Source organism: Pteropus alecto, unplaced genomic scaffold, assembly GCF_000325575.1.
Source record: "Pteropus alecto unplaced genomic scaffold, ASM32557v1 scaffold103, whole genome shotgun sequence".
NCBI classification, from domain to species: Eukaryota; Metazoa; Chordata; class Mammalia; order Chiroptera; family Pteropodidae; genus Pteropus; species Pteropus alecto.
The window spans coordinates 3,478,579-3,493,031 of NW_006436288.1; the positions used below are offsets into that span (position 1 = coordinate 3,478,579).

The 14,453-nt window shown below is 34.3% G+C and overlaps 1 protein-coding gene across 1 annotated transcript in view; it reads right to left on the reverse strand.

Moving 5' to 3' along the window:
* SLC15A5 (solute carrier family 15 member 5) overlaps positions 1-13,902 on the reverse strand; it is a 71,089-nt gene extending 57,187 nt beyond the window's left edge. The window contains 3 exon segments of the mRNA XM_006912741.1: positions 7,781-8,003; positions 11,363-11,741; positions 13,828-13,902. Of these exon segments, the coding sequence (XP_006912803.1) occupies positions 7,781-8,003; positions 11,363-11,741; positions 13,828-13,902 (677 nt within the window).
* Between the last annotated feature and the right edge of the window lie 551 nt (positions 13,903-14,453).

The following is a 14,453-nucleotide window of genomic DNA, read 5'->3' on the forward strand; positions in this document are numbered from 1 at the left end:
AAAAGAAATTTTCAAGTGTGTACTCTTTTTATCTGGCTTCTTTCACTTAGCATAATTATTTTGAGATTCATCTATGTTATATTTATCAGTAGTTGATTCCTTTTTATTCCCAAGGAGTACTCCTTTATAAAATACACCACAACTTATTTATCCATTTATCTGTTGATGGACATTTTCCCTAGCTACGGTTATTACAAATAGTGCTCTTATGAATATTCCTATACAAGTCTCTATAGTCATAAACTTTCCATTTCTTTTGGGTAAAAATTTAGGAGTGAGATGGTACATATATATTTAAAATTTTAAGAAATTTCTAATTGATTTTCCAGTAGTCGCAACATTTTACATTACCACTACCTGTATATAAGAGATCTCTTCACATCTTAGGCAACACTTGGTATGGCCGGTCTTTAATTTTAGCTATTTTAGTAGATGTACAGTTTTATTTTGCATTTCCCTGATTACTAATGATATTGAGCATCTTTTCATGGGCTTTTGGCCATCTGTATATCTTCTGTGGTGATGTTTCTGTTCAAATCTTTTGCCCATTTAAAAAAATGGGGTTGTTTATTGAGTTTTAAGTGTTCTTTATATATTCTGGATACAAGTCGTTTTTCAAATATGTGATCAGCAAATATTTTATCCCAGTCCGTGGTTTGTCTTTTTATTCTCTTAATGGTGTCTTTTGAAGAGCAGAATTCTTAATTTTGATGAAATCCAATTATTTTTTTCTTACATATCATGCTTTTAGTGCTGTATTTAGGCAATCTTTGCCTAACCCAAGGACACAAAAGTTTTCTCCTTCTTCTTCAGAGAAGAAATTTGGGCATTAGAGAACTAAATTCACTCATCCAAATTCTCATAGCTGTGTTATTTCAGAGCTAAGAGTAGCATTAGCCTCTTAGGAGAGGCTGACTGAACTAAATATCCTTTTTATACTACTTTCTAGGTCTTTCCAGTTATAGATTTCATGACACCACCATTTCCTCATTAATCTAGGCTTTAACACTTCAAATTACTTCTTACCCTGTTTTATGTATCATTAATTATAAATATTGTCCTTTCTCTTTGGAATGGTGGTCAGAAGACATGAGTTTAAATCACAACTCTGATAATCACATGATCTATGATTTTAGGCTCTCTGGAATTCTGGGTCTTTTATCTTTAAAATACAGATCATACCGTCCAGACAGGATTTTTGTAAAGATTGAGAGAACACACACTCTAGCAATATGATGCCAAGCAAATGTCACTGATCTTCATTTTTCTCTAATCTTGATTTCAGATGCAAAAAGGACAGTGAAATTGGGGCATAGTGAGCAAGGAGTAGAGTGCTAGAGGGGAAATTCAAGCAGTTGCGTGTGGTCCTCAGTGTTTAGATCCATGAAGTCCCTAGTGAGGAGTTTGGGTTTTATTCATAGTGCATTGGGAAACCACTTGAAGGGAATTGATCAGGGGACTGAAATGATTTAATTTTAAACGGTTAAATAAAAAATGATTGTGTAAATCAATGAATTATAGATAGGGCCCGGTAAGGAGACCATCACAGCTGTTGTAGTAGTCTGGATGACAACTGGACATGAACTAGACCACCATGGTAGTAAAAGAAAGAAAGAGAAGGAGATATGTGATATCCGTTTGGAAAGGAGACATGTCGAATTAGGCTAGTCTCACTGTGCTGTAAATATGCCTGCTTATTTTTGTCCTATGTGACTTTTCATGTTCTTTGGCTTGCCCTTTCTCACTTTCAAAGTTCCTTATCAAATCTAATCTCTTTTTCTTCATTCAGTACTCTCTTGAATATTCTACTTCTTCACTACTCTGAGCTTCCAGAGCTAATATTCATTCTCCAATTTTCACTTTTGTCAGTTTTGTCTTCTCATTTATAAATCGTCAAGCTGCCTGACAGTAACAGTTTATTTTTTATCTCCATTTCTTGTCTCGATGAGACCTAGCACAGTTCTATGTCCATAATAAATGGATAGTAAATAACTAATTGATGAATAACATTGTGCCTCTTGTAAAAAATTCAATCAGACAAACAATGTTAAAAAAAACTCCAAACTTTCAATAATTGAGCTAAGAAAGTAATCAAATATCAACATGGCCATTCTGAAGAAACTGACTTACTATAATCCTCTAATAGAAACTTGTCACAATGTAGGTGAAGTACAAAGTGAGGATTTTCTAAGACAACTGGACAGAGTCCGTAGGCTCAGCCTCAGGTCATCCTTTCATGCTGTTGTTGCAAGCTGCACATTTGAGTTGTGGCTGTAGCAACTGAGAGGAACTGGAGCTGAAAGCAATGTTATATTTCTTTAAATGTTTAAGAAATTATTTTTTTAATGTTAAGTATTGCTGAGAAAATCCAAGAGGACACTGTGTGACACTTTATTACACCACATGGCATTGTAAACCGAATTCTCTAAAGAGGGTCAAAGAAAGTTATAATTATTCCAAGACTTAAATCTTGTGAAAAGTAGTTAGAAGCCAAAGAATTATAGGCTGAATATGTGTAGAAAGAGATTTCACAGAAAGTACTAAATGTATTTGAATAAATGCCACCCAACCTATTTGATTGTGTAATTTTCTGAAAGAATTACCTGGTACGGGCATGTTTTATATGTCTTTGTTGATCCATGGACAGGACAAGCCATAGATAATTAAGGGTGAAATTGCATATATATCAATTGTAAAAAAATAAAAGAAATAAAAACTCCCAGTCTTCAAACTCACCATTAAGACTCCTTTCATCTCATAGCTCACTAGCAAATTGAATATATAAAGCACCTTTCACACAGAAAGTCAGAGAGCAAAGCACTAAAGCAAAACAAATACCAGTGATTAAGGAAAATTTAAAGCAGCAGTAAAAATATGTTTCTTTGGTTTACTTTTAAATACAGACTGGGAACTGCAAATAACTGGGAGTACATGTAAGTGGTAATTTTTTTTTGTCTTCATGATTCTATGATGTTGAATACAAATAAGGGAAAACCCTTGCTGCTGCAAAACTCAGCAATATATTTGAGATAATTTATTTAAAAAATATTTACCCTAATTTATTTAGTAATAATTTTAAAATTCACTCAAATATGTTGTCATTTCTTAGTCTTAACAGTTTTGACATGCTTTAGACTTACTTTAAGTGATTTAGGAGAAATGGTTAAAATGATCTTTCCTAACCTGAGAAGTATCAAAGAATGGAAGCAAACTTTCAAGTCTTCACGGTGTTCCCAAACAATTTAAAGAGTTCAGAGTGAATATTTTATTCTGCATTGAACAATATTTAGATAATTCATCAGGGGATTTGTAGCTCTTCAATGGAATAGAATCGAACTGTTTAGAAGAGTCAGTGAAACACAGGTGCTGATTTCATGATAAATGGCTATTGTCAATCATTGCTTCTTTTAGTGTAACCATTGGCCTACTGAAGTACTTCAAAGAATACTCCGGAAGCCATGGATTTGGAGAAAGAAAGAAACAGCTCTTACTTTTTATCTATAATTTTTTTTTCAACAATGTTGTTAAAGAAAAGGCAATTTAATAAAGAAAAATCATTGATTTTGGTGAATAGACAGCAAGATTAAAGTAAAACGTGTATTTTTCATTAAGAAATTTGGGGGGTTGTTTCACTCTCTCTTGCTGGCTCTTTCATTCTTTTAACTTGCTGTCATTCTTTTTCTCTCTTTGTCTTCTTTTGCCAACATATTAATTTTAACAGCTGTTTATGTATATCTTTTTTTATATCTTAAGTTTAAGATCTTTGAACCACCTCATGTTTACTGATGAAAGTAAGTCACCACTCATGCACTTACCATATGTAAAAGCTACCAAGCAGAGCTTAAGGAAAAGGAGGGGCAGCAGGAGCAGTAAGAAATAAAAGAAATTTGTCTTTTTTAAATCCTCAATATTATTTCGTTTCCACAGTTATATGTTGGAGAGAAATTCTGAGTGTATTTCCTGAGAACTTACAGTTTTGGCAGAAGTAAAGAAGGTGCTTCTCATTAGGGTGAGTAGGAAGCATTTGTTAAACTTGGCTAGAGCCCATGCAAATAGAATTTTGGAAGGTCTAGTGATTTTTAAAAAAGCTTTTATAGATTATTCCTCATAATGCAACTCAAAGGATATTTTGAGTATTGATGAGTATTAATAAGATTATTCCATGAACTGGTTTGATTTTGTTGGCTGAAATACACCTTATAAATTATGACTTCACAATTGTAGAATATATTTAGATTCATATATTTTGTTTCTCTTCTTGAGGATTATGTATCATTTCTCAATCAGGTAGATTCTAAAGTGTGGTGAAAAATTACTGTGACTCATCCAACATTTCCAGTGTTTAGTTCCATTTCTTTTCAAAGATATCTCTAGATTACATTTGGAATCCCCTTCCCTTATGTCTCTGGAACTGTTTTCAAAATTCTGAAGCACTTGTTAAAAATGTACATTCCTAACAATGCTCCCAGGAAATTCTGATCTAGGAGTTGGGAATGAGGCTTTCAAACAATGCTCAAGTGACTTTTAAAACAATGTTAAAAGATAATAAATTTTTACCTCTAGTATTTCCATAAGATAAAAGTTATTAAATTTGAGTAAATAAGTATTAAAATTAGAACATTTTGATATGTGACAGATATCTTATAGGGTCAATTTAAGTACTAGCTATTCAAAATTTCTGGAAGGGAATAAGTCTCTAGACTTTTTCAAGAACTTTACCAATATTCTACTTGATGCTTTAAATCGTGTCATTCTCTCTGGTAACTAGTTAGCAACAGACTATGATATGCAGATGTGATGCAAATTATCAGGTGAAGTAAGTAGAGAAATGTGGAAGCAAGGTTTGAGGGTAGAATTTAAAATTATGGTCATGAACAGACTTAATTATCTACCTTCTTTTTGCTTCCAGAAAAGATTCTGCACAGGTGTACTTACCTAGACAATCACCAGTGTGGTAACTGTTAATTGTACACCTCAGATTTTGGAAAATGCTAAAAGAGCCAGGTTCTGATCTGGATAATAGTAAAAGGATGTTGGCAGATTATTGTGGCTCTTGATTTTAGGGAGTTTAGTTTTATTCTTTCAATGAGATACACAGTTGAGGAAGATCCAGTACCAGATGGTAATGTTGGCTAGAAGTGGTTTTCTCACCTACATTTGGCAGCTCTATTCAGCAGTGGTGCCTTCAATGCCTGAAACTTCCACTCTACACCATTTAACATGATCATTGAGAAGCTTTAGGTGGTGTAGATACAATGACACATCTCATTAAAGGTCCTGTAACTATGAACATCTGACATCTGTGCTGAAAATGGAACTGGATGCAACCTTCAAGTGGTTGTATATTTAAGTGTATGTTGTTTTTATTTTATTTTTTAAAGACACTACTGAAATTCATCATATTAACGGGGGTTGTAATTCTAGTGGGATTTTTCACTTGGAGAAATAGATTATAAGTGAATAGACTGCCCATTTTAAAGATAGCCTCCAATTAAATAGGTTCCCTCTTTTCCAGAATTTAGAAAATGATTTAGCTAATGACTTATTTGTCATTTAATAATAATAATAATAGCTATCCTGATATGAATATCTATAATGTACTAGGATACTTTATGTATAAGCTGTACAACAGCGCTGGAAGGTATTCCCATTTTGTAGATGAAGGACCTAGGGCTCTGAGAGGTTAAGAAATTTGCTGAAGACCATAAAACTCATAAATGATGGAGCCAGGATTCTGCCAGCCATGACACTGCCCAGTGGGGTCTCTGCTGGTTTTGCCACCAACTCCTGCAGGATGTATGGGAATAGAGTTAACATTCATTTCTATAAAATGCAACAAGCAGATATTCATAAATTTTTTCCTGTAGTTTAGTGTTTAACCTGAAAAAATGTCAAAAAAAAAACAAACAAAAAACCAGAAAGAGCCTGATTCAGCCTTTAAGGAGTTTACCATTCAAATGATCCTTTTCCACATTAAAGAATAGCATCCTGAATCTTCATACAAATTTCTAGGTGCTTTAGCTTTAAGTTTTAAAAAAAGTTTTAAAAATGGTTCTTCTTATTAGAGATTTTAATGAAATTAGGAAATAATAGGTAACCAAATTGAAATGTGTTCATTTTAAATTTGGTCTGGTTTCTCACAGCTGCAGAAATTCATTTTCAACCCTCTCCTCTTCCCCCTTTACAAAGTCCTAAAGTGCAAACCCATTGGGAGTCCCCTCCATTTCTCAAAGGAAATATTTCATTCATATAATGTCTCCTTTGTAATCAACACTGAGAAATGTCACTTTGATTAAACACAACTCTGAATGACTAAGACCACAGTACAATAAATTCTCCAGAGCTATCTTTCAGAACAACTGATTGCTCTCCAGTCCTAATCCTCCAGAGTCTTATTTAATCAAAATGATGTTGCTAATTAAGGATTAAAACTTCCGAATAGAATAAAAAAGAAGGATTTTTCTTTCTCCTTTGGGCAGGTCAAGGAGGCAGAATTTGCTATGAAGAAGTAGAGTCTCTTCCACCTTTGGTGAAACTGCATTATTCTCTGACATTTGGACTTAATCCAAAATAGGCCTGAGTGCTTTGTGATATTAATATAATTTTTATATATATATGTGTGTATATATATATATACATATATATATATAGAGAGAGAGAGAGAGAGAGAGAGAAAGAGAGAAGGAAAGAAAAAGGAACTGTCTTAGATAGCTACGTATACTTAGATAACATTTATTCTAAATTTTTTTCATTTAATAATTTTAATAGCAATTTTCTGTAGATATTTTGTCTGTTGCTCTCTGTGCATTGCTTTTATCTGCCGCTAATATTATTCGTTGCTAACATTGGAAAGATAGAATATTTTTTAAAAATGTTGGCAACCCATTTCACAGAAAAGTGGGAATAAAAGATTTGATGTATCTCAGATTTGTTTGACATTCACTGATGAATAACAGTAAAAACAACAAAATTCTCTATTAAATGCTGAAATGCTCTAGCTTAAGATTAAAATTTCAAATATTTTTGAATTTGTATTTGGTAATAATAATTGGTTTTCTAAAAGTACATATAACTGTATAAGAACTTGTTGGGAGAGGCAAAGATTCAAGGAAAGATGGGTTGGTTTTTAGGGAATACAAACTCTTGCAGGTGATTGGGGCAAAGTGGATGTAAAACAGTGATGATGTTTTAAAAAATTATAGAATGCTTCTTCTATCCTTTTCATCTCCTCTTTGCATTGTCTTGTGAGCATATTACCCTGCCCAAATTAGTCCATTCCAATGTAATAAGTTCTAATAACAGCTACCCACTTATTGATCACCTACTATGTGCCAGGTCCCCTTCCAGCAATATATACATTATTACCTCTAATAAAACCCAAGAAGAGGTATTATTATAACCCTTCAGAAATTATTACATTGAAGCTTATGGAGAATAAATGACTTCATCAAGGTTAGGCAGTTTGTGTTAAGTAGAGTTGAGACTTCCACCCAGGCTTGTTTGGTTCCAAAGCCACATTCTACAATATAACAAGCCATTTCACATTCATTTACTTAGAGGATAAATTTATTAATGTATTTCGAGAAGGTGCTGGTAAATTATGTTGGTCTGTACCTGACTCATTCATTCCCATGGTTACTGATTGAATCATTACCCAGCTCAGTTAATGATAAAGACTGAACTGCTACCATCAAAATGGGATCAGAGTGCAAACAATGAGAAACTCCCAAAGGGAGAGAAATGTCATAAACCTGTTTCTCTTCCAACCAGTGTTACCTACCAGTTAAAAAATAAAATTTGGTTCTGTGATCCATACTCCTGAAGGCTGCTAGTGCTCAGTAGACAAATGATGGCTCTTATTCCTCCAGTGCTGAGGCAAATGGCCAGCAGTGCTACGTAAAACATCCTGTTCTGCTCTTTTTTTGGTATGTTGTTAATTATATGGTGAGTACCTATATAGAAATCTTCCAAAGGAAAAGCAACTACAGATAATAAAGCAGTGCCTGTAGACAGAGAAAAAGGAGAATAAATATGATATAAACCAATTGAATCACCAAATCACATCACAAATAAGGTTTTCCTGTGAAAGGAGCATCATGATTGTCTTATTAAAATGTTTGTTAATCATTGTAATTCTGGAGATAGCGTGATTTTTCTAAATGTGAAAATTCCTTCAATATGTGTTTTAACTAATCAAGAGTCCTAGTTTCCCCACCAAACCTGAACTAACTTTCTTCTTGGAATGTATAAGAACACAATTTCCATTTTAACAAAATTAAAACAGTTCAGAAATACATCATGTAAGAAACTAAAGATTCCTGTAATCCCACCCCTAGAGAAAACCACTGTTAACAAGAGTTATTTGTTCTTAGTCAATAGAGTGATAGAAAACGTGATGATCTCAGACATCTCAGAAGCCTGTTAAATAAAACGTTTTAAGAATAACATTATTGTAGTTAGAGGAGAACATAGCCTCTCTTTGCCTTTTCTGCTTCTCTTTTTCTTTTTAATGCCCTTCTTATTTCTCTCATTGGGGTGAAGTCTTTGTCACACACAGAGGTGAGAAGACTAGCAAGAATGGTGTGAGGTGGACGATGCAGTCCAAGACATGGGAAGGGAGGACAGACAGTGATAATGGATGAAGCATTCCTTGCAGGGACTACACCTGAAGACTTTCCTTGTCTAATAGAAATTATAATTCAATTTCATGCTTTCGCTAAGCTCTTTATAGTCTGCAAAAACATTTGCATACTATATTGTTTCTTCTTGGAAAAACTTTGTGATGGATTTTCTTATTTCAGTTTTCCAAAAAAGAGAAGAAGGAAAAGGGGGGGTAGGAGGGGGAGAAGGGGAACTAGGGAAGAAGAAAAAATAAAACAAGAAAAAAGAAACAGTTTCAGTGAGGTTAAGTGACTTGCCCAATGTTACCAGGTAACTCGGATATAATCTCCCTTTTCTTGGAATTCCTGTCTTGAAGTAGTCAAATTATCAATTTTTTTCTTTATTGGTTTGATTAGTGAAAATAGCTTCTCCATGTTAGTTTTTGTCCTTCATTTTATTAATTTAACATTCAAATTTTTGGTATAAATTTTTATATAGTTAGTTTTCTCAATTAGACTACGAGTTCCTTAAAGGCAAAAATTGGGTCTAATTTCTGTCTACTTGTTGTCTTTCTTCTGGTGCCTTTCACAATATGAGGAATATATACATACAGTAGTTATTTGTTAACAGATTGATTTATATGAGGGGAAGCCCTTTAAATTATCGAGTTTTCAGTGTTTCCTCTTAAGGTTAGCTAGATGTGACACAAACTGCTGTCTCTCTGCCACTCAGTGTTCATCTCTGGAAGGGTGGTGTGAGGCCTGACTAGGCTAAGGTTATCCTAAGAGGATGGGAAGAGGAGTTACTTCCTGCAGCAACCATTTATTTAAACACTTTTAGTGGTACTGTTGTATAAGTTAGAAAAGCACTTCACTTCCATCTTTTGAGAACATGTCATAATATACTAACTTCATTAGATCAAAATTTTACTTCTGCTATAAAATTGATATAACAAAAATAAAATCTATAAATCTATGATAAAAAAAAAAAAATGAGTCTCTGTTGTGTGCTATTGTGCACTGCATAATCAGCACACCTGGACTTTATAGCTCAGTATAAAGCAGCAGGATCAGTCATGTCCTGTTTTAGGTGGTGGGGGTCCACTGGCTCTTCTCTCAAAGAGCTAATGAGTCCAAGAGAGGGCAGACATGCAGGCGGATAATTATATTATGATGTAAATGCAATCGAATAGGTATGATCAAGGTATAAGTGAACACAGAGAATTGAGCAACAAACACTGCATGGGTCTTGAAGGAAAAGCAGGAGTTTTCAAGTCTTGGATATGGGGTTTAAAGATAAAGGTTAACAATTTCAGGCATAGAAAAGAGCATATGTAAAATTAGAAAAGTAGGAAAGTAAGCAAGGGATAAGTTTACCATGGTTGAGATGGAAGTTAAGAGGTAAATTCGGTACAAATTGTAAAGGTTCTTATATACAAAATTGGATTTCATTTTTAGATAGTAGAGTCAATATATAGATTTGTTCTTTCAGGAAATCAGTGTTGTTTGTGGAAAGGTATATGGACCAGAGTAACAGTGATGGCTGAGCCCAGCAAGTAGGTCATCATCATAGCCAAGAAAAAGAACGCTGCCTTTTCAAGCTAAGGTTTTAGCAATTCAGACAGAAAACACATTTTTGGTAGAATCTCTGATACTTAGTGACTGGTTGGAACTTGATGACAGCTGTGAGTGGAAGACACAAGTAAATAACTTTTAGTAAAAAAAAAAAAAAAAAAAAATGGACTTAGAGTTTGACTTAGCTCTTTTGTTTGCCAAATTACAAAGTCTGAATTTCAGTCTTGGCTTTATGATTTACACAGGAATTTAGACTAACAGAAGTTACCAAGTGCTACTGATAGGGCTTGTTACCAAGTTAAAAAGAGTGAATCATTGTGTCCATATTTTAGTTGTCTAGCTTTTATAGTTTTTCATATATTTCCTCCTGGATTGACACCTCTCCATTGTGTAGACTATTACCCTGAAATTTTTCTGGTCTCTATTTAACCTCTCACTGTGTTTGTCCATCCTGTTCATTGAAGAAAAGTATTTCCAAATGTTTTCATCATATCTTCAGTAACTCCTTATTGTCTAGAAGGACAACTTGAATTTTTTGGCCTAAAATTTTAGACTGTTAATCAATTGCTCTCTCCACCTTATCGATCTTGGTATTTCTCCCAACATTTCTCATAATCACTTCATTCCCAAACTTTTGTAGATGTATTTATCTTTCTCTATGTAAAGAAGCACAGTGTAGTGTTTGAATTCATCTAATTTTTAGCATATAGACATAGTTCATAATATAGAAATAATCTTCACATACAGTCTTAATTAATATATGACTAATTAAAAGACAACTGTTTGATGAAAACATTTCTCAGTTATTCTATATGAACTTCAAAAACCTTTTTAGCACATTTCATCTTAGTTGTGAAGCAAATTAACTTCATGTTTCACATAGCATTTGTCATGAATTTGGACTCGGAGTGGGAAGGGGGCATTCTCAGGAATACAGAAGACAGACATGTAAAGAGGTAATTATTATAAAATATAATCAGTGCAACAATATAAGTATCAAAACATCTAACACACACACATTTACTAGCATCCCTCAAACAATACAGAAGATGAAATAAATTGAAACAACATTCTTCGTTTACTACATTTTACTCTAAGAGCAAGCTGGAAATAATATAAATTAAAAATTCTAACAAAAATCTATTTAATTAAGTTGCAAAACAATCCAGTCAGAAGAGGACACTCACCCAGGAAATGTAGAAATAAGCAAATATATACCAGTTTGTTTCTTCCTAGACAGACATCAGCAAACCATTCCGCAAGCACAGGGGTAAGGATTGAAGTTCTGATAAAACACAAATTGAAAATGGCCTCTTGGTAATTGTGATAGCCAAGCTTGACAGTGCAAAAGGGGATCATATTGCAGACAACTTCAAAGAAAGTGAACCTCTCACACATCTCCACCAGAAGCGAACAGATTTCAACCCGAATTTTTTTCACAGAGTATGATGAAGAGAAGTAACCAATATATCTTGCAGTTTTCTCCTCGATGATATGACTTAAGGGTACTTTCTCCTCAGTTATTTTAAAGTCTGTAACAGATATGACTACCCTCCTTGAATACAACTATGTTAGTGGTTTGAATTTGGTGAGTTTTTACTTCTACCCTTCTAATGAAAAAAATAAATAAGATCTTTGCTTTGAATTTCACAGCTCCATGCTAAAGTTTCATAGGACGTTTTGCACATTAATGTTGTTCATTTTGCACATTAATGTTGTTCATTTTGATGATCCAGGAGCACAGGAGAGGAGACATGAGTATTTAATCCTCCTTCCCCACTCCCTTGGCCCCTCACAGTAGCTCGTGTAGCCAAATCTGATTTGTTTGTCTAATTACTCAGAGGCTAAATTAGGCTCTTCCTCCACAACTATATTGAATTACATGAATCCAGTTGCATATGTGTAAAAACTCATCTGCCTCACACTGATAAAGGTTTAAATTCTGAGGCAGAAGAAGCAGTTTTTTAAATTTGAGCATTAGATCAAGAAATAATTTGAGCCTAATAATTTCTGATACTTTAATTAAACAAGCCGGAACAGTACCCAGAGATAAAGTGCGAAAGGAAATCTGTTTTGAGGGGGCAGGATACCTTATCATTATTACAATTCTTGTTATTTTTGGTTGGAATTCTGATAAGAAAGCTAATTAGGTAACAAAAGTGCTAGTACATTTAGGTAACAAGCAGAGTTTGCAAGAAGTAATTTCAGTGCACTAATGAAAGGAGAAAATATTAAACAAAAACCTTCTTCCTTTAAGTTGACCCCATGCTTGTAGAGCAGCAGCCTCTCGGAGGAAATCAGAATCAAAAGGCACTATTTGACTCCTTATTACTAGTCAGCAGGGAGCGCAGCAACCATCTTATACATGCTTTGGGGAATACTGAATCTGGTATCGCCCTGACCCTCTAGCTGGGTGAATGGATGTTAGCGTTCTATTTTGGAAAGCAGGAGGGTACCAATTAAAAAAAAACAAAAAACAAAAAAAAACAGTAAAAGAACACTTTAACATTTAGGGGTTTAGCTGCAAGGACACACAAAGACAAGGTAATGAAACTACTGGGTCAAAGTCATAATATTCAACACATGGGGAGTGAGGATGGAAATGTTATTTTCATGTTGGAGTCAGAAGAAAAAGACTGATAAGGGCTTTTGACTCTGATTTTCATCTTTTGACCTGAAAGAATGGGAGGAAAACATTTTGTTTTGACCCCTGCTAATAGTCTCATTGTAATGGCAGTTATTTTCATCTGCTCAGCATCACTTCCCCCCTCTTTGGTAACAATGCCCTGTTTTTCCTTTGTGTAGAGTGATAATGCAATTATTATCCAAATTTGGACACTTTTGTGAGTGAAAGTGATGCTATTTATAATTATTCTTGAAAAACAATTATGAATCGGGACTGTTTAGGGCAAATCTTAACATGTGGTCATCTTACCTTTGGGAAATAAATTTCGTCTATTACATGAGATCCCGTTGGGGCTGTTAATTAAGGTATCTCTTTTCCTTTGGCCGAGGAGGTCAACACATAGTTAAAGGTGGTCCTTTTACTTTTTCTTCCTCCAAATTTTAATCATGAGTGGAAGACTCAAGACTGGACATGGTGGTAGTTGAGTCATTCAGATGGCAGTACCCAAAAAGGGATTGCCATGAGGCCTGATGGGAAATTCAGTGCCTTCTTGGTTCTCATCCTCCAGGAGGCAGGGTTAGCTTTTCCTTCTGTAAAGGACTCAAATTCCAATCAACTTTCATTTAAGTTAGCCACATTTTGTTTTTGTGGCTTACAAAGAACCCAGTGTGATCCTTTATGTTTGCCCCAGATGTAGGGAACAATCTTTCTCTAGCCACAAGCTGATATATTTAGCCAGCACCTTACAAAGAACTCCAGGAGTATTATTTCACAATCGAGGTTGTTTGCCGTACTTCTCCTGGGGCCTGATGATGATTATGTTTGATTTCTTTGGCTCGTCTGTGTATCATTGCCTAAGAATAAGCCACAGGTGGTGGGACCCTGTGGTTTGGAGTGGTTTAGTTAGGGAGAGTAACAGCATTGCTGAGTAGAGTTGAAGCAATAGGGAAAACACCTCTTTCTTATTGTTATTTCTGAGTACAAGCTCAGAGTGAGCTTGAAGGACAAATACCAACTCCACCTTACACTAACACTTGGCAGGGAATATTGAATATCATCGTCTTTATCAGCAAGCTTGAACTCGAGTGGAGGCTTACACATTCTTTAGTTTTATGCAACTCTCACCACTCCTAGGCTTATTCTTTGTTGCTCTCCCTGCCTCCTCCCTGTGCCCCTCAATAAAGTGATATTCTTCCTCCATTATAGAAGCAAAGTATCTATATTGGATACAATTTGGAAAATATCTAAAAATAAATATAAAAGAAAAAACAAACAAAGTTTTTGGAGCACTTCTTTTGATGTTTTTCTCTCCATGACTATTTTTTATTAGTAGGTTTTACATATTTAAATTGCATAATTATATGCAATTACTGTGTAATCTGTTTTCTACTCCTTTGGTAGGTAATATTATAAGCACTTTAACATGCCATTATTAACTCTTTGTAAATAATTTTTTGTGGTCACCTTAATAGATATCATTCACCTAACTATTCTACCACTTTTGATTACATTTGTCTCAGATCCATTATAAGCAGACTTTCTTTAACTTTTGACCATTACTGCATACTTAAAAGAAAAAACACCTTTATCAGCAATGCTGGAATGAATTTTTGTTCATAAAGCTTCCCCTTTGCCCACATTATATTCTTAGG